Source organism: Mastomys coucha, unplaced genomic scaffold, assembly GCF_008632895.1.
Source record: "Mastomys coucha isolate ucsf_1 unplaced genomic scaffold, UCSF_Mcou_1 pScaffold14, whole genome shotgun sequence".
In the NCBI taxonomy this organism is placed as follows: domain Eukaryota; kingdom Metazoa; phylum Chordata; class Mammalia; order Rodentia; family Muridae; genus Mastomys; species Mastomys coucha.
The window spans coordinates 91,060,780-91,087,580 of NW_022196896.1; the positions used below are offsets into that span (position 1 = coordinate 91,060,780).

The window sequence follows — 26,801 nt, forward strand, 5'->3', positions numbered from 1 at the left end:
TTTTTTTTTTTAAGATTTATTTATTTATTTTATGTGTATGAGTACACTGTAGTTGTACAGATGGATGTGAGCCATCATGTGTGTGGCTGCTGGGACTCAGGACCTCTGCTTGCTCCGGTCCCGCTTGGCATAGTACACTGTCTTCAGATGCACCAGAAGAGGGCGTCAGATCTCATCACGGATGGTTGTGAGCCACCATGTGGTTGCTGGGATCCGAACTCAGGATTTTCGGTAGAGCAGTCAGTGCTCTTACCTGCTGAGCCATCTCGCCAGCTCCCTAGCAATTCTTTTTTAACCATCAGAATATGGCAGAAATGGCAGCACCTGGGCTTCTAAGGCTAGGCCACACAGAAAGAATTGCATCATCTACCTCTTGCTCTCTCAAACCATTGTCAAGTCAGCTATCATATCATGAGGACTCCCTGGGTATCCTGTAGCATGGCCCATGTGGGCTAAGACAGAAGCCCTCCCACTAACAGTCAGCCCCCAGCTGCCAGCTGTAGGAGTAGCTGGCACTGCTCCAGCTGGTGGTCACAGGCCCCACCCAGTGTACTCCTTGCAACCTCAGCTCAACTGAACTTCTCAGGAATTCCTGGCCCAGATCATCCATAAGAGACAATTACTGTTCACTCTTGTGTTAAATTATATGTTTGGGGGTAATCTGTTGTATAGCAGTAGATAATGAATACACAGAAATATGCCCTACTAGCTGAATATAGCATGGTGGGCTCTGCAGCCTCTCTGTTCATGTTCCTGGTGACACCTTCTGTGTGAGGTGTCAGGAGGGGCAGTCAGGCTATGGATAGCTCAATAATATGACTGGCAACAAGTGTTCCAAGTGTTCTTTGGAAACAGTCCTTAATGAGTTCATATTATGATGGATTTTATATAAATGGGAAACAACACAAAAACCGCCACCAACACAGATGATTAAAAATAAGTAGGGGCCAAGGGTCCCAGAAAAGTGACTTCAATACTGGCTGGCCACCTTCCAATTCTGTGGCTGAATCCTCAGGCATTACAGTGCTTGTGCCGAAGGGGCTTATGGGTAGCTACTGGACCATCAACTGAACTCTCTTCACCTGGGTAATGGGGCTTTCTGTCCAAATTCATACAAGGTCATTATTCTGAGCTGGTTTTAAAAAAAATTTCATTAACTCTGTACTTGGATGTTAACATTTTTTCTGCTACAATCCCCTTCTTCTCCCCCCTCCTTTAATGCATCTGTGATCACACTGTAGTTGGGCATGGTGCTAAGACTAACCAGCTTGCATAAAGCACAATCTGCCACTACCTTGTTATTTACTTGCTTTATCTCCTTCAGCTAATGGCTCCCATCAACAAATCACACACACACACACATACACACACACACACACACACACACACACCACACATACACACACAAACAAACAAGAACTAAACTGAACTGAACTATATTAAACCAAACCTAAACCCAAAAGATGCAGTCATTATGGTCAGTGGGAAGCACAGACTGAAGGCTTCTATTCTGGATCTAGGACTTGTACATGGTACTTATCATTCTGTCCCTTCCACTTCCACACAGGATCAGTAACAGCCTGGAGTCTGATCAGGAGGTATGGCCCGCCCGCACCTACTCAAGAAACACCTGCTCCCTTGAGACTGCCAAGCAACAGGGCCTTCAAAGTGTAACATTCAACCCCTTCCCACCACCGGAAAAAGCCTTTGAGGAAAGTAGGCACATTCATTTTTCTAAATATTCATTTGCTTAAAAAGCATTTTCCTAAATACCTTTATGTTCCCTCCCCCCTAGCTCATTAATTGTATAGAATGGCACTGTAGAGCGGTTAACAGATTTACTGATGTCTTAATGATAGCTCATGCCTGCCACATCCCAGAGTGTGTCCAGGGGTTTCTGAAGGCACAGTAGCTACAGCAGACCCAAGCACTGGCTACGGAGCGACACAGGCGAGCTGTCACGCTTTGTGTTTCTGCTTGTTAAATCCGAATGCTCCTAATTAGTTATTCTGCCCCACAATGCCTGGGTGGACAATGGTGCAGGGATCCGGCTGCTGAGGCTAGGCATACAAGTTCCTCAGCCTCCTGAGGCTTGGGGATTGGCGACTTGGTTGTGGGCACTGAAGCACTGTGTTCCTGCTGGCTGTGGACTCAGTGACATCAACCCACACATGAATAAAGGTCATCACCTGTTAGTACTTTGGCAGAAGGGCAGCTGCCCTGAGTGCCCACTTAGGCCTTTCCTTTGTCTACTGCCTCTGTGAAGAGTGCCCACAGAGAACAACACTCTGTGAGTCTGTTTGCTTGGTGGGGGCAGGGCATACAAAGTGATTCACCAACATCCTTGAAGAATTCAGCAAAACATATCTTCAAAGCCTGGCCTTGAACTGCCTTGGACACGGCCTTTTTGTGAACTTACGAGCTGCTGCTCTAGGGAACTTCTGAAGTGGACCACCAGATACATTGTTCCTGTACAACACTTCTGACAGACATTTATGTCACAGTGATGAATAGGGCAACTCTGCAAAATCTCAGCTGAGAAGTTTGCCATCCAGGGACGTCTAGTGAGTATTCAGAAAGACTGCAAAAATTAGCTAGGCTTGGTAGTGCATGCCTGCAGTCCAAGCACTCTGGAGGCTAAAGCGGGAGGACTGGAGTGGAAGTCAGCCTGGGTGGCAGAGCAAGACCTGTCTAAAATACAAACAAAAAGTGAGCCACATTAAAAACCTCACAATTATCTTGATAGTCAAAAGCAAAGATCAGGGGGCTGGAGAGATGGCTCAGTGAGCAAGAGTGCTTGCTGTGAAAGGAGGAGGACCTCAGTTCAGATCCTAAGAACTCGTGTAAAAGCAGGCCTGCTCTGAAAAGCTCAGGGTTAGCCAGCCTAGCCTGAATGGCAAGGTGCAGGGTTAGTGAGAAAACCAGGTGGAAATGGATAGAGGCTGACACCTGACATAATCTTCTGGAATATGTATGCATGTACATGAGCGTGTGTGCACACACAGCCACACAGCCACACACACACACACACACACACACACACACACACACACACACACACACACGAAACGATCAGAGATCATTCATTTGTTTCACAGGTGGGCCTTTCTACCTTTGTTTTGTTTCAAGGTAATAATTCTAATTCATTTGCTTTTATTTAGGGTGAGTTGGGAGAGATGCGTCCCTTCCCTCCTGTCTATCCAGCCACAGAGTCACTGAATATGCACATGTGTGAGATGTTAGGTGCTCAGCTCAAATGCTAATTACTTCAGTGTGGAACAAGCAGTGGCGGCTGACTGCTCTAGGACACTCTGGAGAGGTAGTTTGCATATTTTGCTGCAGCTCAGTCTTTTCATGACTTCAGGCCCCCCTTCTTCTTTGGCATTCCTCCCACTCACAACTCTACTTAAAATTCTCAACTTTTCCATCTCTTTTCTTCATTAAAAGCAATCGATTGAGCCAGGTGGCAGCGGTACACACCTTTAATCTCATCTCAGCACTAGAGAGACAGAGGCACGGGAACTACTCAGTTATTGCCAGCCAACCAGAGTGAGTTCTAGAACAGCATGGTTACAGAGAGGAACCCTGTCTCGAAAGACTGAAAAAAGTAATCTATTGAAATGTCTGAAATGTTTCTTCCTGAAATAGCATGCTGTTTTCAATGTATTAGTACCATAAATGAATGGGTGGTAGCATAATTATTAATTTTCCTCACTATAACCTAAAAGTAAGGTCCATTTTGGAAAATTTGGAATCCAGGGAAAGTAGATACTGCCTCACCCCTAGGACCATCCAGGATCCTTTCTCTTGAATCGCACTTGACTAGAATCACTCAATGCTTAACTTACAAGTGTCCTGAAGGTGAATAACACCAGAGGAAGCAGTGATTCATATATATTTTAGGTTTTGTTTCATAGCACACATAAAAGTTCATTCTCACCTAGCCTTTCAGAAGGAAGAATTCTCTTATTTACACTCTGGGGAATGACATATTCAACCAGGATTCTAACTGGATGCATACAAACAGCTAAGACCCACTCTACAGAAACTTTCATATACTCATAGTCTGCTGGTAAAATGTGGAACCTTTTAAGTCACTGTTAAAAGAATTAAGGGGGCCTAGGCAGTGGTGGCACATGCCTTTAATCCCAGCACTTGGGAGGCAGAGGCAGGCAGATTTCTGAGTTCAAGGCCAACCAGGCCAGCCAGGGCTATACAGAGAAACCCCGTCTGGAAAAACCAAGGAAAAAAAAAAAAAAAGATTCAAGGGGGTAGAAGTAAGGGGCTGGCTTGCCTACTACTCACCAGAAATAGGGGAAACCTAAGGCAATGGGAATGTGGTTTCTATATCTGCCAGCTTGTTGGGACACATCCTTCTATTGTATTTCTGTCTTAAAGTCTTCCCATGGATACCTGATAATGCTAGATACATTGAAAATAACAAAACAGAGGCTGGAGAGATGGCTCAGGATTTAAACGCACTGGCTGCTCTTTCTGAGGTTTTGGGTTTAATTTCCAGCATGCACATGGTAGCTCACAACTGCCTTGTAACTCCAGTTCCAGGGCATCTGACGCCCTCTTTTGGCCTCTGTGGGCACCAGGCATCATATGGTGCACAGATGTAAATGCAGGGAAAACACCCATATACATGAAATAAAAAAACAAATCAAATTCTATTCTATACCCTCTTCTCAAGGTATCAAAACAAGGAAAAACTCTTGAAAGAAATTTTCCTATGAAAATTCCCACGTTACATGTCCACATGTTCACTAAAGCTTAGTGGTTGCTTGCACCTTTTAGCCTTTTGAGAGTTTAAAAAGCACTGTGTATTTGCACCTTCTAATAGAGAGCCTCTGTTCCCTTATATGTCAAGAAACAAACAACAAAAAGCACCCCAAACAAGACAAAGTGTCCCACAAAGAACTTCAGTAACAGGGGCTGGGAAGATGCTCAGCGGCTAAGAACTCTTGCTACTCATATAGAGGAACTGAGTTCGGTTCCCAGCACTGATGTTGCATGGCTTACAACTAACCACCTGTGACTAACTACAGCCTCAGGGGATCTGACATTCTTTTCTGGCTTCTGTGGGCATCAACACATACATATACACATAGAGATATACACAGGTATACAGAAAAAATTTAAAAAGTCTTTAAAAAGACTAAATAATACCTCTTTTTTCCTTTGAGCCAGGGTCTCAGTATGTAACACTGGCTGTTCTGGAATTTGCGCTGTAGACAAAAGTGGACTTGAGTGCAGAGATCCACATGCCTCTGGTCCTGAATGCTGGGATGAAAGGCATGTGCCACCACCTCAGCCTGAATATCATTTTCTAAGATCATTTTGGTTGAGCAGAAATTCATTTGGAATCAAGTTTTAAGAAATGAATGAGTTGAGCTGGTGCACCCTAGATCTCCTAGGAACGGGAGAACCTTTGCCTGCCCTCACAGCCACTCCCTTAGCCCTGCCGTTAGGTCAGAATGATCCTTGGCTCTATCTTAATATGCTCCAGGAAATGCTGCCAACTGACTAGTCACATAATGTGCTGAACAACTGCTACCTTTCCATGCATGTAATAGTCAGAGAGCAGTCTAATTACTGGTGAAACACACAAGCCATGAGGGCTTAGCACTGGCACTCTCTGCGCCAATAGCGAGCAGGTGATTTGCTCTCTGGTAAGCAACTGCCAGCACTTGCAATTTATTCCCACATACCCAAGTATACCACAGTAAGAATGAATATACCCAAAGGGGTCAGAGAATTAAAACAGTAATTTCTCAACTGTAACAAAAGTTGTATTAGGTAGCTAAAAGTCTTCAGCCATTGTTGACTGAGTCTATTTGCTAAAATTTTGAGTACTGTTATAAAAATAAAACTTATGAGGGGTTGTGATTGTTTTGGTACCAGAATGTTTTCAGTATCTTTAAAGAACATTAATGCTTTGTGTACTACATACACTATTTTAAAATTATGCATAAATATCAACTTTGTCTTTACTATGTCTATTATTTATTTGTGTGTGTGTGTGTGTGTGTGTGTGTGTGTGAGAGAGAGAGAGAGAGAGAGAGAGAAGGAGAGGGAGAGAAAGAGAGAGAGAGTGTGCACGCACACACACACACATACTCATCTGCCTGTGCAAGATCAGACAACAGCTGCTAAGTTTTCTTCGGCTCTCCTTCCACTATGGGAGGTCCCAGCTTCCACGATGAAGCTCACCAGGCTGGGCAGCGAGCTCCTTATCCTCAGAAACATCTCACCAGCTACTGTGCCTATTAGATCACGACTTTCTTTGACATTTTCTTAAACCAATCAAATTTAAGAGAAATTTGTAAAAAGTAATATGTTATTGCTTAGGAGCTATGACTGCTCAATAATTTATGAATTTCTCTTTTTTTCACTATAAAACATATGCCTAAAAATTCCCTTTTCTATAGTAACTGTGTAAAATGGAAAAGTTTGCTTTTACGGAAGCCCTTAAGAGGAATGGAGGAGGGGAGGGCTGGGAGAAGAGGAGGGCTGGATAATGGGATATAAAGTGAATAAATAAATAAATGAACAACAATAACAACAACAACAACAAGAGTAGGAAATGGGAGAAAATCACTGACTGTAACACTCCTGAGGCTGACAAAGCCTGGACAGGAGCAACGGAGATGGCTCAGCTCATGGGCAGCCAGGAAGGGTTCCTGCTTTCCTGATGCACTCTTTCAGAAAAAAAATGACAGTATTGTTTTTCTGCTCCAGGCCCCTTCCCTATATCTGAGAATACTTCAGATCTAGAAAACATACTTGTAATTTGCCCAGAAACCAAGGGGAGATGGGCAGGAGTGCTCTTCAAGGGCTGATAGCCAAGATACAGACAGATCAAAAGCTAAATCCAATTTAGTCTACCTCAGGCTGAAACAGTAATTGAATTAAACTTCCTCTAAATATGATAAGTTTAGGCTCTTAAAGCCAGGCACAAAGAACCAGGTTAGAGCAAGTTGCTACATAAATGGATGCACTGAGCTCTAGCCCCTGCCCACAGGGAGTTTGATAAGCTGGTGATGGCTTCTATCAGTCCACTGCCCAGCTGAAAACTGATTAATCTACTTATGCAGTTTGGGGGACTAATGGCCTGGCCCACCAAGAACACCACTGTCACTGACTTAAGTAAGCTGCTTGGCATTTATGGTTTGATTATTACACAAAGGGAAAAGAAAGGGGCCTGTGGGGGAGACAGCAGGGTACAGGGAGGCTTTAAAAAGCAGGCTCTATTATTCTAAATGGATATGCTACTTTGACACCCTAAAATGACTATGGAATTACTCTAATTCTCTCTTCATCTGACACAAAACTCATTTTTGAAGGGCCTCCTTAAAGAGGAGCTACTCTATTTTTAGACCACCTTTTTAAGAATGCTTGGTGCCTTTAAACACATGTCTCAATGGTAGTGTCTGGGCCCTCAGCTACTAGGGACCAGAGAGACTGCTAAGAAGATAGATAAATAAAAGTATATCAGAAAATTGAATCAGTTCTCCCCTAGAATATCACCAGGTGACTAACTGGAGACACATCCCTCTACACCCTGGCCAGCATCCCCCATGAGGGCTTGTCTATGCAGGAAAGACAGGCAGGTCTGAAGGAACAAGTAGGTCTAAATTTGACAAGGAGTATAGATTAAAGTCTTCTTTCAGGCAAGTCCAACTAAATGCTACACTGTTTCTTCCACTTAAAGCAACTGTCTTACCTCCAAATGACAGTCAACACAAAAGTCTTAATTTTTTTAATTAAAAAAAGACATCTACCAGAAACCTTGAAAAGTAATTTAAGAAGTGAGCACAGGACATGGGTGAGTTTTTAAGCTGATCTCACTTTCTTTTGGGCAAAATAACCAGTGAAGAAACAAAGGCAGGCTCTCAGCAGTTTGAGATTTCTAAAGTTGTCACAATTAGTTTTTGATTCTTAAAAGAATCAGTATTTATTTAGAAATTAAAGTCGGTGCTTTCACTCAGTTTCTGACAGCTCCTTAGGCAGCGAGTAAGATGGTTTAAATGATTAACCAAAGCCAAGCAGACTCAGATTGCAGCGCTGAGCACACAGGACCTTGGCTTCTCCTGGCTGCTAACCTGTCAATCATTAAAAGTCCGTGTGCTAACAAAATCCTAAAGGCTGGTTTTGCCTCTCCTCTGTGCTCTGCTATGTTTTATTAAACTGTATCCAACTGTTAGATTTTGGCGTCTGAAGACTGTGCATTCACTTAATGCCTTTCCCATGTCTTTTTTTTCTTCACATAATTTTTAGTTGGAATATTCACATCACATAGAATTCATTTTTTAGAGAAAACAGCCAGTTTATCTGTAGTGTGTTCCCAAGGCACCATCACTGTCTAGCTCAGTCCTGGAAGAGACCCCACATCCACTGGCAGGCTCTGCTTACCGCCATTCTTTCCAGAGCCTGGAACCACTCATCTCTTTTCTGTCGAGGTTAATTTTCTCATTGCGGACATGCCATTTAGATAGTTGTAATGACAGATATTTTTGCCTATCTGGATTCTTAACTTAGCATGATATTTCAAAGACTCACCCATGTTTTAGTGTGTATCACTATTTTACTTCTTTTTCTTGCTAGATAATGTTATATAATACTGACAAACAACATCTTGTTCAACCATCTATCAGTTTATAAACACCTGGCTGTCCCCCAGTTGTTTTCTATTGTGACTCACACTGCACTTGGGATTCTCATGAAGCCCACAATGCTTCAATCTCCTAGGCAGCTGGAACCGTAGGTAACTCCCTACCCATTCACAGACAAGCTTTCATAAACTCTTGGACATACAGTTGGGAGCAGAATCTCTGAGTTATATGGAGATGCTATACTGCTTTCCAAAGTGGCTATTCCACTTAACTACCCCAGTACCCAAGTATGAATGTTCCAGGGACTCCACATTCTTGCCAGTATTTGTCATGGTCTCATAGTACCTTTTTATACCAAATCTCCCCCATTCTGAATAGAAATTAGTTAACTGTGAAGAAATTACTACAATGACAGATTAATTCAGAAATCCACCTGCCTCTGCCTCCCAAGTGCTAGAATTAAAGGCATGCACCACCACTGCCAGGCTGATGACAGATTAATTCAGTGCCCAAACCACAATCCATAAAGTGACTTCTGACAGAAAACGAAAATGAAAAGCTCTCTGAGTACGTACCTGCTGCAGGTCAGCGAGAGAGTACAGGTGGATCTGTTGAAAGAGGTATTCTCGGGGGAAAATTCTGGAAATAAAGGCAGATACACAGTGACCAGTTGTGCCATAAGACACACATTTCCTGTAAAGTCTCTTTCAGAACCCCTTTCACCTCTGCTTATGTTCCCAACTCTCTGAGAACCCAACCCTCAGAGAAAACTTCTCTTTCTTCTGATATGTTTTTTGGAAGGTAAACACTATAAGTAAATTTGAATTTTCACTTCTAATGTTATCTGAAATGGTATAATATTATAGGCCACATCTGATTTTTTTGTTTTGTTTTGTTTTGTTTTGTTTTGGTTTGGTTTTTGGAGGTAAGTTTTTGATATGTAACCTACTGTGGCCTTGAACTCGAAATCCTCCTGCTTCAGCCTCGACAGATGCCGGGATTACAGAAGTGTACCACTATGCCTGTCCTGCTTCTGGTTTCTCATACTAGTTATGACTCTAACAAATTGTGTCATCTTACACACATCTCAAACAGCTTCTATGCTTGTCCAGCTACTACACTGTGTAACAAGGACAACTGAACTTGCTGGCACTAACATCAGTGTAGGTGTAAGAGCAATGTGCGGGCTTGAAGAAAAATGTCCCCAGTTTTCCTCAAGAGGCTCAGTGTTTGAATTCAATGTTTGAATATTGGCCTCCATTTGGTAGAATTGTTTGGGAATGGTTAGGACGTGTGGCCTTGTTGAAGGGCCTATTGTTATGAGAGATGAACTGAGATTTTAAAAGAATCATGTTATTCCCGGTGCGCCTGTCTCTCTCTTACCTTCTGCTTGTGGATGAAGATGTAAGGTTGCAAGCTATTCCTGCTGCCATGACTCTGCTCTGTCATCATGGACTCTAACCATCAGAAACCATAGGCCCAAGTAAATACTTTCTTTTATATGTTGCCTTATTGTTACAGCAATAGAAAGTAACTAATACAACTGTATATCTAAACTAGCTAATTTTAGAGCTAAGGAATATTAGAATGGCAACCTATATGTTTCTCTAGAATCACCTATGGGCAGGGGATAGTTCCACTGAATGTCACATTCATGATATATTCTCCTAAGGGCACATTGAAATTAACTTTCAGATTTTGGGCACGAATACTAACAATAACATAAAACTGTAAATTGAGACACTCCAACAAATTTCACTACCCGTTGTTAATTTCTAAGACATAGACAGATGACTGTAAGTGAATAGAAAAAAAAAAAAACAATTGTGGGTAAGCAGCTCCCAAGAGAGAGAGAGAGAGAGAGAGCAAGGCACAGACAGTTAGAAACAACACACACATGCACACGTACATGTACACACACACACACACACACACACACACACACTCACAAGGTAGAGGGTAGTATACACCTGCAATCCCAGTACTTGGGAGGTTAAGAAAGGAGAATCTTGAGTTGGATGTCAACCTGGATAGTGACACTGACTCAAAATAAATAAACAACAAAAAGGAATCACTATGTATTCAAACCAAATCCAAACTTACAGTTGTTAGTATTTTCCCTCTGTCTTACATGGTACTATACACTAATCTTGAGGTTGGTTGTGAGCCTCAGCTTTTAATGGCTGTGCTATTTCTCCAACTCTAACTTGTATTTTAAATGAAACCCCCAATTTATTGAACTAACATTTATGACTATCCTTTCGACGCCAAGCATGAGGAAGTCTCAGTATCTGAGTTCAAGAAGCATGGAGCCAAGTACAGCTAAAGGATGTAAGCAAACTGATCATTAGACCACACTCTGGAAAGAGAAGGTGTTAAGAGTGATGTGTGAGACACATCCTTTTAGAATGGCAGATCCCAATTCTGGCTACCCATCAGATTCACTGGGGCAGTTTTAGGAAGTGAAAGAACACATACATAGGTAGAAAGCAGGAAACAGTGAAGGCAAAAATCCTATTACTAGTACATCCAAGGGTTAGAAACCATGGCCTAATATATAACTTGCTGGGGAATTCATTACTCAGTCTGTTAATTAAGGGCAGATTAGTTACCAAACTCTTGCGATGAATATGTTCAGTTCTCTACCCATCGAATGCTGATTAACTGCATATTGCATACTAAGCACCGTACCACACTACTGAAGAGAAGGGTAATGGATCACTGGACAAAGCCATGGCTAGTGGAGGACTAAACAGCCATTCCAGGTTAGAGCTGTAGGAATAGAAGAGTTCTGATTCAAACACAGTTCCATCCATAGACCGAGTGACAAGGCCATTGCATTCTGGGAAACAGAGCTTGGGTTCTGAGGTTCCTTTATCTCTAATGGGCAAGGGCTGACCTGTGGCAGGAAACAGGATGCAACTCCAGGGCAGCTGGCTGGATATAGGAAAAGTGCTCAGCTCTGCACGGGGCAGGAGATTTTGCAGAGACGGACCCCTGCTGTGGAAAGTGGACCATAGTTTAAGAAGCCAAGGGACACAACCAATCTCCACATCATTAATACACAGGACAGAGATGATCAAGAAACCACTCCTCATTTTAAGCACCCAGTGTTAAGCAGCAATAATAAACAGGCAAACCTTTAACTTAGCATACATAATGTCATCCCACCTTCCAGCGGTTCTGAGCATTACATATGGACTCCATTAAAAAGGGGGGGGCTCTGAGATAAAGACTAATGTGCCCCAGCTCATGAAGCTGGAGTTCAAGGTCAAGACTTTCTGAGCACAAAAGATTATGTTCTTTCCAGTTTCTTGAAGTTGAGGACAGGAAAAAGAGGTGGATTTGAACTGAACACCTAATTTAGCTATGGTATTTGTGCTCTCTGGTGTATTTCTTTGGGGCAGCAAAATAATCATATTTGTGCATACGAGAGTGTGTGTGTGTACACGTGTGCAGGAGTACAAGCCCGTGTGTGAAGGCCAGAGGTTGACTGCTCTCCACCAATGTTTTTGACACAGGGGTCTCTCATTGGCTTTGGGCTTAGCAATATGGTTGAGCTGGCTGGCCAGTAAGCCTCAGAGACTCTCCAGTCTCTGACACCCCAGTGCTAGGATCACAGATATGCACCACCATTTTACATTTTACATTTACATTTTACATGCTGGGGCTCCAACCTCAAGTCTTTGTGCATACACAGCAGCACTTTACCAAAGCAGGGCATCTGCCAGTCTGCTTTTGTTTTGTTTCTTTTTTAAGAGAGTGGTTTCCTCTGCCTTAAACTGGTCGCCACTTGTGGTCATCATTCTGCCTTGGTATCCAACATTCAACCATACAGGTGTACCTCCCTACACTAGCTCCTGTGCCTTCTAAGGACAGTGAAAGGATGGAGCGAATCTGGCAGGTATTCTTGACAAGATATCAGAAGCTCTTTCTGAAGTAATGAAAGAGATACTGAAAGCTGCAGGTACACACTTATAAGGGACTTTTTCTAAGGACTGACAATGTTTAAAATGGATGAAAGATGAGGAAGAGGTCAAAGATAACTCTGTGTATCTGAAGTGGGCAAGAGGATGGTGATGCCCCTGGTCAACATGGGATCAAGCTATCAAGGAGGAAGGATGACCAAGTTATGCCTACATGTGCTAACTATCCAGAGACAGTCAGGGTTTGAGGGATGCAGAAGAGACAGACACTCAAACATCAGCACAGACTGACGGAACAGATAGATCAGAAACTAAAGGGGAAGGGAGATGATTAAAGGTTAATTTTTTTATGTTCCACTGTCTGGAACTACGTAAATGTATACTTTGATGATCTGCAATTTTTCTCATCCTGGAAAAATGTTTTCGAAAGAACATTTATACATAAGTTGGTAACTATGTTTCCTCTTTCTTTGTAAAATGTTCATATCCTTGTAGCATTGATCCAGCTTCCCCCAATGCTTACAACTCGCATAGCCATAGGAGAGTGGTCAAGACAAAGCAATTAATGACTATGCAAGTTACAGATTTTATTTCAGTTCCACCAGTTATTTCACTAATGTTGTTCCTTTGTTCCAGGATACTTTCCAGAATATAATACTCTATTTATGGATTATGGTCTTGTTGTTAGATGTACTTAGATATTTTCAGGTCTCTTGAGACTCAAACACATAGAAAAAGAAAATCTAGGACATAGCCCTTTAGTGGGATTCCAAGGGTAGCAACAGGAAATATCATATTCGAATAGGTAAGACAGAGGCTGCTGGGAGTGAGCAGAAGGCAGGAATCATCTTGAAAGGTAAATAATGAAGTTTCTTAAGTAAAAGCTAAGGGGCCGCAGATCTGAGAGACAGACACACTGTTCCAAGTGTGGGGGCTAGACAGCCATCTTGCCATTCCACCCGACCTCTTCCATTGGTATAGAGAGCCATCCTTCAGTGTGGAAGAACTGAAGGGAGGTTCTGGCATGATCTATAGCAAGGACAAACACTAGGGAGCAGATCTGTTATGTTTTGATACTTAACATCTCTGTAAGTATCTGGTCTAAAATCCTAACACTTTTATGAATATAAGTAGACAGGATAAAGGAATTATATGGAAGCTAAACCATCCTGGCATGCCCTTGAACTTCAGCCAGGTAGAGCCCTTAGTTATCCAAGCCAGCAAACACTTGTATTCTACCTGCACCGAGGCAGGCCTTAGAGCAGATGCTGAGTCTGCTGCTTTTATGACCACAAGTGATGAGTAAGGAAGAGAATTTCAGTTTCTCCTTCCTGAGTTTATCTTCCTTCCAAGCCCTGTTCATTATTCTTTCCACAGAAGTCATCCTGGCTTCTGTCATCTCTACTATTCCTTCAGCATTATCTGTTCAGCTGAAGGCAACTCTGCCTTTATTTAATGCTGCAAACTGTGTAAATGTATTTTGCATGAATTTATTTTCCCTCTCCTTTTAAAGGAGACTCTTATGTCCCTCCAGAAGTTTGTCATCTACTGTCTCCCTGTATCAGGTTCCAATGTTGAACACCATAATTTACATGAGGTCAGTTATGATAGACAAAAAAATGGAAAATTCAATATATGCAGAAAAGATAAAGGAACTGAGCCTACTGGGTCTGGAGAAGATGTGTGTCCAAAAGATTTAGTGGTAGCCATTAAAATACAGACTTTTAAGAGAGATAACGTCAATCAGTCCTTCTCCCCAAGAGGAAAAAAGTTGTGACATAAAAACACTGATGCCAAAAGGGAGAATAAATCTCCCTAGAGGGGCAGGTGGGACCTAGTAAAAAGCATCTCTTTTAATGTAAATGAAAGGGAGAGGCATTTTCCTACAGACATTTAGAGATAGGGCTGTGCTCTTGTGCTCATGTGCCTCATCAAGAGGCACATGGATTTCCATAGCAGGGCAACAGGGCAGATAAGGCTTGCTGCCTCTTGCTCACCTCTCCATGGAAGCAAACTGAATTGAAAACACATTCTCTAAGCATTTCCTTCAGGCAGACTAACCACAGAGGAATGCCAGGGTGAGACACAAACACCAAGATCAGGTTGACAGCCACGGCCATCTACATGACCCCAAGAGCTGCTCTACTGTGGTTTGGGTCATATAAACTGCCCATCAGATACAGGCCCTTGAAAACGGAGTGAACTAGCAGGGATGCCTAGGGGCTTGTCTCCTTCAAGTCGGAAGAGGAAATGGATTATAGAGGACCTAGACAGGCAGGGCCTGCTCAGTCTGTAGGAAGATGCCAGAGGCAGATCTGCCCAGGGGAAGGCACCTCAGAGGAGACAGTCACTTCTGGGAATATGCTGGTAGAGCTATTTATGTCTGAGAAGCAAAATTTGGTATCCCCTAAAGATACTTTTGCCAGTATTAATTTTACTTAATACATACAATACAGAGTGGGTAATTACTTGCACTCATTGGTCAGAAAATCCTGATCACCTTATTTACCATGAATTTAACAAATACCTCTGCAACCTGTCACTATGGTTAAGAACCTAAAATCAAAATCCAAAATAAGCACAAACTTCATTGACTTAAGCAGATGCTGGGCTCACAGTATGCAGCAGTCACTGTGCCTGCCACTGAAGATTAGGAATAGCACAGTTTTAAAACATATAGATATATCATACAGGGTGAGGGGAGCTGGCAGGTTACCTGGTCACGAATGGGAAGTCAGAGTTACTGGGAGGAAGTGGTGGATGGATGGTATTCCAGGTGGAAAGAGCAGCAGTAGCAGGCACTCAAAGGTTCGAGCAATGCCCAATGCTTGGTAAGCCTCTCCTGGCAAGGGTATAGCACAGAGTGTGAGCTTTGATTTAGTATGTCAGTTAGTACATAGCCAGCCAGTCCATGTGTGTGTCTTGACTGTCACACCGAATCTACTTAAAGAGAAATGGGGTGCCACAGAAGTGCCCTAAATAAGGCAAGGACATGGTGAGAGCTACGGGGAGAGAAGGGGATGAAGGCAGGAAAGAGTTCATTCTATTCAGATGAGAATAAAGAGCTCTAAGGAGGATTAAAGGTTTGTCAAGAGGGAGGGACCTTCCACCAGGTCATGGAAAGCCACAAAGAAGCCTCAGTTTCCCCACTAAGTCAAGAACATAACTGGAAACTGTCTGCTGAAAGAGGAAGGAAGAGGAGCCCTCTCACTGGGAGAGCGTCTGGGCCGTTGAAGAAGATGAGAAACTGTATGGCATGGCCAAATGGAGTCTCCTGAGTCACTTCAGGAAATTCCTGTCTCTGGCCTGTGGGTTTCAGGTGGAGCTATGATTGATTATTATAAGGAAGGCCAGGACAACACACCCGGGGAACAGAAAAGAACTGGTCCTTGAGAAACAGTGCCAGGGAGAAGCCTGGGTAGGAACACTTCGACAGCAGAAGAACTGCATCAGGGAGCCAGGGAAGGGAGCCTCTCAAAGGGCAAGAAAGAATCCACAGCCCAAGAGCTGGTGGGGGTGGGGAGACAACACAAGGAAGACTCTCATAAGCCCTCTAGAAACAGGGATTCACCGCTGACCTCAGAGAAGGGTTTGGGCAGGAGGAAGACAGCCAGACTGCAGAGGGCTGACGGTGGTCCACGACTCTTCTCAAAACTTAGCTTTAAAAGAAAGGAGAGAAAGTGGGCCACTGCTAAAGAAGGATACAGGACGGAGAAAAGGTTCTTTTTCTAAAGAATGGGGGAGATAAGCATATTTATATGCTAAAATAAAAAAGCTAATACCTATGCAGAAACACAAACATAGGGGTAAGTAACAGGAACCCAGGAAAGGGAATGTGGAGCCAACCAGAAACTCTTTCATACACACATACACACACGCACGCACGCACGCACGCACGCACGCACGCACGCACGCACGCACGCACGCACGCACTCTCTCTCTCTCTCTCTCTCTCTCTCTCTGTCTCTCTCTTAATTAAAATGCTTTCATTTTTTACTAAAATGTTATATAATAGATATTACTTATTAATTTCTCCTATATAACTTCCAAATTTCCCCATCTTGGAAACTCAAAGCTGCACACTAAGCAAAGGTTACCCGACTCAGCAGTCCTCTGGTAAGCAGGATCCTTGCTGCGAAAGACCTCTTTGGTTTTCAGATGAGGCTGCTGTGTTCCTATGCATGAAGTGACCTCCCTGCACTACAGCACTATTCATCACCAGGCCCAGCAGCATTTCTGCAGCAGGCCAACCACATGCTCGGCCCTGCTCATGGCAATGCAAACTCATCTAGCTGGGCCTGACACTCAAGTCAAAGGACAAAAGCGATAAGAGTCAGCTCTACACTTGTGTCATCCATCAAAAGAAACCACAGCACTGACAGGTGCTATGGTACCAGAGAAGACTGAAGAAACCTGCTACAAGTCCGCAGCCATCAACTAGCACACCTAGATCCAATAACAACGCTTCTATTCCTCATCTTTGGAACTGGGAAGGTAATTTAGGAGAAAAGATGAAAACGGAAAAGCAAAAAGGTCATGTATACAACTCAGAGCCCTGATATTAGCTGACAATTGGGGTTAAACATTCAGAGATCATTTTCTATGAAATCAAAGACAGTATAGTCTTAACAAACAAAACAAAACACCAAGGGGGACCTCATTTCATTTTGTTCTATGGCATTAAGTTAAACAAATCAAGACCCATTTAACCTGACTAATTTCTGAGGACTTCAACTCCCACCAAATCCTGGTACTCGTGACAGTAAGGGACTAAGTTGGGATCTGAGAGAAGTAATCTCTTCACAAGATTTTGATAGAACTGTTAATTATATACCATTTCCAGGAAACTGAGTTCTCAGAGATACACAATTGGGACTTAAAAACCTAAGGACTAGGGCTGGTGAGAGGGCTTAGTTCGTAAGGTTCCCCCTACATACATAAAAATGCCAGGCGTAAATGTTATGGGGATAACCAACTGCTTTCTGACTGGAATCAAACCCTGATCCTCAGGAAGAACTGTATATATAGAATGCAATATATGCTTGGTAGTGTAACCCTAGTACCAAGCTGCAAAGATCACAGATCCTAGGGGAAAGTCACTACTATTTGTTTTCTAAACAACATGCGATCAGACTGCCTTCTAAATATCCATAGATTGGCATAGCTGTTAGCCTTTGTTAGAGGAACTTCTTACTGCAAGGGAAGTAGCTGACACAGAAGCTGGTACTGTCTAAGTGCAGAGTGAAGGACAGTGAAGTCCTCAGCCTCAATGGGATACCTGCACCACCCTCTCCAAGGCTTCGGACACATCTAGGAAGAGGGGACAAAGAGAATGGAAGAACTGGAGGATGGGCAAGTGTGTGGCGGCCACACTCACATGCTGCACTTTGCACATACACAACACAGGCATAACATTGGCTCTGGCAACATTTCATCATAGTAGGGAGAATGGCTCATCCCTCCCTGAGGGATTCTTCTTTAAGTAGATTTTGAGTGTTCTTTTTTTTTTTAAATAGATTTCTTAAAATTATTTTTAATTATGTGTAGGTGTGCATACATGAATGCAGGTGCCCACAGAGGTGAGAGAAGTTGGATCCCCAGAGCTGGACTATGGTTACTAGCAGTTGTGGAGCACCTGATGTGGTTGTTAAGAATCGGAGCCCAGGGAAGAGCAGTGCATTCTCTTAACCCTAAGCCCAGGACTCCTGACAGTTAATAGCGGCTGGGGGAAGAAGTGAAACTTTCTTTAGGAGTGTAGCCACCCATAAGTTGCCCATGTTCTAGTAAATAACTTCCCACCCATTCTTCTTCAACCAACCCTAATTAAACTCAGGGGTCTCACACAAAGACATGAAAGTGGAAGGGGGGTTTTTGGGGAAGAAGGGAGCTTTCAATGAGAGAAGGTAATAGGGTAAAAATTACTTAAATTCAGCATTTACATGTATGGCACTATCAAAAAAATTAAAAAATACTTAAAAAATGTCAGATGCAGTTGCAAATACTTCCAGTGTTGGTGGGTGGTAGAGACAGGAAGATCCCTAGAGTCCACTGTCAGCTAGCCTCGCCAAATCAGTGAGCCTCAGGCCAGTGAGAGACTGTGTCTCAAAAAACAAGGTACATGGCTCCCAAGGAACAATACCCTAGGCTGGTGTCTGGCCTGTATATGCAAATGCACACATACACACATACACACATACACGAATACACAGAATTATTTCAATTTAAGCAGATTTTAAAGAAAAAATTAGAACAAACATATTCATATACATAATAAAAAAAGATAATGCAGAATGCAGACCTCTGGAATTTGATTCTGAATAATAAGAGTCTCAAAGAAAAATAAGTAGAGGTGAGTAAAGGATAATATACAAAGAAAATCATTTATTCACATATTACTACTGTATTTTTCAGAAATATGTGATCTAGGGTAGGTAATTTGTACTGAGTTGCAAGAGTCATTGTGACTTTGCACCCACACTGAAATCTGTAAAAGGCACAGGGAGGCATCCAGGAAGAACAATTTGGTGTTAGTGATATGAGCTGCAAACTCTCATGAAATAGTTACATTAGGCTGGATATGGAGAGGACTCATGCGTCCAGCCATGCTCCAAGCTAATGGAAAAACAATTTGAAATCAAAGGCGGATATTTCGATGAGAACCCACACTGAAGAAATGAGCTTCAATCATTTCTCTAGATGCCTCATTTTGCTAATCTCGTTGGTTGAAAAAGTGGCAAGCTTGCACAAGGTATTATATCTGAGTAGATTGTCACGAAATAAGGGTTTCCTTTACCAGGTCATCCAGAAAGCATGTGTAAGCTACTTAGCAACAATCTGAAGACTGGAGCAGCAAAGCCTGGAAAGTAATTTGGGCTGTGATTATTCTGGGGCCTGGAGTAACAGTGACAAATCACTGTTATTTATAACAGATCATTTATAAATTCCAGCTCAAATTCCTAAAGTCGTTTAAATAAGAACAAGAATGTCAGACTTCTAATACAATGTTCCAAAAAAATGATTTTAGGTAGTGATATATTTTATTTTAGAATGAGACAAAATTACTTCCTAATGTTTTGAAGACTTTTTCAGTGAAGAGCTATGTATGTGATGTGTACAGTTTAGTACGATTACTACACACCTTCCCAGCACTCCTTCCTCAAAGCGTATTAATCTGTTTACTATGGTATGGCATGGTCTCGCAGGCAGTCTCTAGCTCCATCTTAGACTTATGATACTGGTTAAGTATTTATATATAAGATATCTATCTAATATATTTCTGGCTGAATGAAACCTCTGGAGAAAGTGAAGGAAGAGAGGCATAACAGGAGAGCAGACAAGCAGACAATTTACAAACGATATTTCTAGAGGTGGTCCAAAAGAAAAATCATTTATGATGCAATCTAAGGACAGTTGCTTTAAAACATTCTCAAAATAGCATTTACATTGTATAGTTTCTGAGCCCTGGTAGATTTGTGCAGCTGGTCTGTTAAGGTTGTAGCCCAGCTTTAGCTAGTAACAGTTTAAATTAAAGGAGTTGAAACTAGCCACAAAAGCCTGGCTAATAAATATTCCAGAGAATAAGAATAAAAGTCATAGTCATTAACTGAGCATAAAGAAATGCTATTAATATACTTTAGATGTTAATAAATTACTGGTCTTTAATGATACTATTTTAGGAAGAATATTGGGCCTGTGAGAGGGCTCAGCTGGTAGAGGTGTTTGTATACAGGCCTCATGCCCGGAGCTTGCCTCCTGCTTCCCAAATCCCACAAGGTAGTAGGAGAAATCCAGCTCTCCACACAGGCACTGCAGCATGAGAATGTGTGTGTGCGTGCACATGTGCACACACACACACACACACACTTCATGATAATACTACTGCTAAAGAGGTTTATTCTTCTAAAATTCAATATTAACCATATTTTGCACATTTAGATCTCATATTTTTGAGGCAAAACACTCTTAAAATCAGAGACACAGCCAGTAATCTGTGTAGGTTTTTAAGAACTTCATAATAAATAAGCCTCTTAAATTAAGCATTTTTTTCTCTAACCCATTATGAGTGAGTGTGTGAGTGTATGCCTGAGTGTGTGTCTGTTGTATGTTTGTTTGTAGGGGTAGAAAGTTGACATGGGGAATCATACTCAATTGTTCTGGCATCTTATTCATTGAAGCAAAGTCTCAATCAAACCAACTTGATTGACTTGGTTAATCTTGTTAGCCACCTTGGTCCACGTCTTCTGAGGCTAGAATTACACCTGGACCACCATGCCCACCCACCTGGCCAGCACTTACGCAGCTTTCTGGGTACCCAAAGTCTGCTTCTCATGCTGAGTCACAGTGTCTTAATCACGGAGCCATCTCCCCAATCCTAAGTAAGTATATTTGAATCACAATAGCACTCAGTATTTTATATCAAATAATCCTTCCACCTCCTATATCTTAACTCTGTGTGTGTGTGTGTGTGTGTGTGTGTGTGTGTGTGTGTGTGTGTGTTCATTCGTGTTTGTATGACTGGGCACCAAAGGTTGAGACTCTTTTTCTACCTTAGTTTGTGACAGGGTCTTTCACTGAACCTGTAGTTCTCCATTGCTAGGCTAGCTGGCCAGTGAGCCTTAGGGATCCTCCTGCGTTCACCCTCTAGCACTGGAGTTACAGACACTGGAGTTACATACTGTCTGGTCAGCTTTTCCGTGGGTGCTGGGACTCCACATACAGTCTCCCATGGCGTATGGCAAGCTCTCTGCCTACTGAGCCATCTTCCCAGCCTCTGGATGAAGAACTTTTACCATCTCATTATTTGCTACGACTCTTGTTGCGCGTACTGCTTAATAATAATATTCTTTTATATCTATAAACACAACGAAATAGCAGTTTTGCTCAGTAATTCATCATTTTTTAAACATTTGCTGACATTAAAGATATTCGCTTAGGCATAGTGCCTCCTTGGGGCAGTGGCTCATGAGATGGTTCAGACCCCATCCCAGGTCTGAGTGGCCGAAAACACGAAGAAGACTGTCATGACTTTAGGGCCAACCCGAGTACAGACGGAGACCCTGTCTCCACAAGGTGTACAACTAAGTAACTAAGTGACATGATTACATGACCAACAGCACACCTGCAACCATTTTAATGAGAAAGAAGATTTACAGAGAGAAAATCTAGAAAACAAGCTCAGAAGTAGAAGAATAGTAGGTGATTTCTTATTTTATTTTTCTACGATGAATCATATATATTGCATTAAGCAAAGCCCAGTTTGACCAAACGAAGTTGCGAGAATCTTACTAACAAACAATAGTTTACCTGCTTAATGAACTTAGTCATCAAGTATTTATTAGTCTCCACTCTGTATCGGGAACTGTTCCAGGCCCTGGGGATATAGCAGTGAGCAATACAGATAAGAAGCCATGACCCAGTGTAAGGGGGAAAGAGCAGAAGCACACGGGGAACAAAAGACAACTTTGTCCTTTAAGACAGGGAGACAGACAAAACACCAAACTGCGCCATCTGTGAATAGGCAATGAAAGAAGACAGGAGGAAGGGGCGGGGTGGGGATATTAAGTTGCACACTGGTTGTAATTTAAAATACAGCCAGGCACCGTTCCATAAAGAGATGGCTGCATAAAGACCTAGAAGAACAAGCAGGTGGTATAGAAACTCAGGCAGGCGCCCTCTTAGTATGCTCAAGGAGCAGCAGAAAGGCCAGTGTGACGGGAACAGAGGCAGGAAGTGGTGGGAGGTGAGACAGAGACTAATGGGGACAAGACTGCACAGCTTTGGCTTCGGCTCGGAGTGAAAGGTAAAGTTATTACATCAGTGGGGCCAGAAGTGACATCATCCAATCTGCACATTAGCTGCAGCCAGAATCCTAAGAACAGACTGCCACAGGGGACCAGTGACTGCCATAGTCCAGGAGAACACGATGGAGCCTTGGACCTCGGTGGCAGCACTGACAGGGGAAAGAGAAGACATGGTTTGGAGCTGAAGCTGTCAATCTGCCAAGAGGAAGGTGTATGGCTTGGAACGGAGGTGTTCTTAAATGATATAGGAAGGGGATAGTCTGCAGTAGAAGGTGGAAGAGGGATTTTATGAGCTTGGTTTGGACATAGGTAAACTTGAGATAATATTAAAAGTGAAAAGACCACTTCACCAGCTGGACTTCTCATACTTCAGTGAACTCCCTAGAAAAGCAGCGTAACTCTGCGTAAAACAAGAATGGGACAAAGCACATGTCTGAAGGGATAATGTTAATAAGAATGGCACTCTTCAAGACAGAAAGAGCCAAACTTAGCAAAACTAACATTTCAGAGTGAACTCACACTAGGTATACTCACCATTCAAATAAAATGTGAAACAGGAAAGGGAGAATTAGGAGGAAAGGGAAAGTCAAGTCAGTGTGCTGCTGCTGCAGAAGAACAATCAGTCAGAGGGAACTTGATAAACAATAGGCCCGACTTCCCTTCCTGCCGTGTGACCCAGCGCTGCTCAGAGTCACTCAGGACACAGGCTTGAGAGTGTAGATTGCCCACAAGCAGCATGGGAAAGAAAACAGCTCAGGTTTACTTCACAATGGGCACTTCAGAATTACTAGGCATAGCAAGACCCAGCTCACACTTTCAGTGATGGAGAATGGGAAATGCTCAAGCAGCCATGTAAATTTCCCAGAACCCAAAGATTTGAGTGTTCACAGGAGAAACATGGGATTTGAGAAAAGCTTGTCCAACTGCTGGTGATGTTTTCTAAGGTAATGTGGGGTGGGGGGAGGGCAATACACTAGAAAGCCTTTACAATTGATTTTCTTTTTTAAATGTGTTTGATTTCTGAGGCTGCTTGCCTTTGTTTTTTTAGTATTACTATATTCTGATATGTAATGGTAGTGAAAAATAATAATTTGTTTTTAGTATCTGTTTTGGCTAGAGACATACATGAAGCAACCCTGTAGATATGGCTGTATGTTTGCTTTACATATCTAGAAAGGTCTGGCAAACTGTCACCTATTGAAAACGTACTTGCTGGCACTGAAGCAGTTGTCCTGCCTGGCTCCCCAGGAGTGACTGCCTTTGTTGAGCCCAGACCTAGACCAGCACTGAAGCAGTTGTCCTGCCTGGCTCCCCAGGAGTGACTGCCTTTGCTGAGCCCAGGCCTAGACCAGCCAGACAGCTTACCTCCCGTCTACCTCTTCGTCTTTCTTCACATTCTTTTAAAAGACCTCAATCGAGTCTTCAGGAGGAATGAAAGAGAGTCTTCTCAGGAGCATGAGCCAGGAGTGGCTGTAAACATCTGGGAGCAGTGGCAGGTCGATCACTACCAGTTCAAGGTCAGTCTATTCTACACAGTGAGAGTCCGCCACAAGGTCTTTAGAAAGACCTTGTCTAAAACACATGTTAAGAGAGTTTCCATAGAAACTCTGGACATCACCATCATTTACTAGGCAAGAAGCAGTGATCTACGCATGAGAAAACACGGCTCCATTTGGACTCTGCTGCTCACCAGCGTTTCACTGTTGGCAAGTCAGAGTCTCTCCAGCTCTCTCTGGCTCTTCTTTTCTAAGTATCCTTTGTCTTATGTGCTGCAAAGGACTGCTATAAAGAAAATTAAAGACTTCTGGGAAAGTCCCTCTTATTGATTAAAATCCCAATAATTGTAAGTAATTCTGAAAAACATGAGATGACATAACTTTAATGATTCATAAACTCATTGTACAGCTAATTGATGTTTAGGCTCTAAGACAGAGCAGAACAATCTTGTCCTTTAAGAGTCTTCCAAGAGTCAACATGATAGGAAATGAGCCTGAAGAGATGTAAGTCACCCAGGCACCTAAGCATCAACTGAGTGGTCCAGATGATCACTGTTGGAAGGTAACACTGAACAAAGGCAAGAAGAGGCAGCATTTGAGTTCACCTAAAGTTAGAGTGTCCTGGTAGGTGGGAGCGGTGGATGCTATGTCAAGGAAATGAACATTTGATTTTGACTGGGGTGTCTATAAGCCATCAAGGGCCATGTGAAAGATGAAGCCACACATGTAGGTCACAGCCAGGTCACAGGGATCAGATGGCCAACCAGGCGTGCTGCAATATGTTGCAGGTAGCTGAACTATATACAGTTTAGTCAGTCTGCTCTGTGGCTGAATGTCTGTTACCTCGACCAGTCAGGGGATCCAGTGCAGACAGGAGTCCCAGTTAGCAAACTAGAGAAACAGGTGATGAGAGACCGGACCCAGTGGGTGACATGAACAAAAAGTAAAGGAAACCCGTACCATCTCTTAGTGAATCTTAAAGCAAAGCTTCCAGATGAAGTTCCACGTACAGACAGCAAGGATGATCTGAAAGCAAATGAAATGGATTGGGCTACAGTAGATAGGTTTTCAGGCTCCAATGACGTCTATAAACACGTCAGTGGAAATAACCAGTTGGCAGCTAGAGATACAAGCTGCTGATCCCTTCCAGTCACTGTAGATTATTAGATGGATCACGAGTCTCTGTCTCCCTGCAGCTGACCATCAAGAATCCTAAGCAAAGACTACCTTCCAACATGCAAGCAGTTGCCAGACAGACTCAGGCCGGGGAGTAGGAGAATGAAGAAAGGCAGCAGAGATGGAACCTCTCATTCCACTGTTCACGAGCTGGAGAGAGGCATGGAGGCAGCAGGGTTGCAGAGAAGGGAGACTCAAACTACTAGGGGATGAAGACGGTCATGAGATGAGAGACACAGGAGAAAGTGTAGCCACGATGGCTAGAAGGTCACTGAAACAGGAACCTGCAGAAGTCACAATGTCTTCAATGAATGCAATTCCAGCCAGGGGTCAAGTACGTTACTGGGCAAAGAGAAAGCAGACATTCTCTACAAGTTTTAGTAGTCAAAGGAATGTCTGAAGATACAGCTTGTGCAGTAGTGGGAAAAAAGGTTATTCTGCTTTTGTGTTTGATTATCCAGGTGAAGAAAACTAAGGGGAAGGTATTAATTAATTGTGCTAGAGAAACTGGAGCATGTCCTCTGGGGGATTCTTCTGCGCCTCCACTGCAGGGCCACAATCCACACCTGGGGACTCCTCCAGATGATGCACTCTTTACACAGGAAGACCCTCGTTCTTTAATGCCTCTAGGCTCAGCATCCTTTTGCTTCTTTCTCTGTGTTTCTCTCTTGTCTCCCCTTGAGTCTCAGTGCTAATTTTACAATGGGAGCTAACATTATTGAGCCCGTGCTCTGTTTCAGGCACTTTCCCTGGTCTTTAGAGTTTCCTGAGTATAGGTGAGACAACCAACCAGCTCGAAAGCTTGTTACAGAGGTGAGCACTAGGGCAGGAATGTCTAACTTCAGGGCGTACAAAGCCACCTGCACAGATGCTCTTTACTATTTTGTTTCCCTCATTGCTCTTGGTGGCTCAGCTGCAATATTTGGCTTTCTGGTGACCTGGAATCACTGTTGCAGGGAAACAGTAAATGCACGGAGAGCATGCTATTCCAGCCTAGCACAAGCACTGGGAATCCCTAATCCATACTGTAAAAAACGTCCATGTTGACCTAGTCCTGTTTCTGCTAGTTCTATAAGTACCTTCATGTTTGGCTTTTGATAGAACAGAATCTAAGACTTCTGCCAATCTTTGGTACCCCCAACTAGAGCTAAGGCTCTAGTATCAAAGATGTATTGTTCTTCTCACTTATGCATATAAATCCAGGGCTAAAAATGCCTACAAACCCAGAACTATGAATGAATGAGATGGGCTGGGACTGAGAAACAGGACAGGGTTTATCCTGTCCTCCAGGAGATGCTGGGCTTGAAGGGACAGTCGGAGAGCAGAAAGCACAGTAAAGCAGAGTCTTCTAGCTAAAGCAGCTTGCTGCTACATAAAAATGAGGGGAGCCCTGTGTAATGAGAGCTTCTGAATTTCAAAGACAAGCGGGAAGCTGGTTATGTGTATGAATAAAAATTCTTCTTCGTTTTGTGTATATGGTGTGACTGTGTATGATATATGTGTATGTATGTATATGATCATGGGTACACGTTTGTACCATGGAGCATGTGTAAAGACCATAGGAAACCTGAAGTTATCAACCTGGGGTAAAAAGTTCTTCCGCCTTTTTCTTTGGGGAAGGGATGAGGAGGTCTCCTTTCTGTTGTTCTCCTCTGCCATGGGCCAAGCTAGCTGGCCTACGAGCTTCCAAGGATTCTCTTGGCTCTGCCACCTGTCATCTTCCCTGGGAGTTTCTGGAAGCGCAATACTATGCCCAACTCTCATGTATCCGTCTGTGTATGTGTG

General features: G+C 42.9%; 1 protein-coding gene across 2 annotated transcripts in view; it reads right to left on the reverse strand.

The window, feature by feature from the left end:
• The window catches only part of Plekhm3 (pleckstrin homology domain containing M3), a 160,826-nt gene that overhangs the window by 59,092 nt on the left and 74,933 nt on the right, over positions 1 to 26,801 (reverse strand). For both annotated transcript variants that reach the window (XM_031367753.1, XM_031367754.1), the window contains exon 6: positions 9,194 to 9,257. In XM_031367753.1, the coding sequence (XP_031223613.1) occupies positions 9,194 to 9,257 (64 nt within the window). The remainder of the gene's footprint in view (positions 1 to 9,193; positions 9,258 to 26,801) is intronic.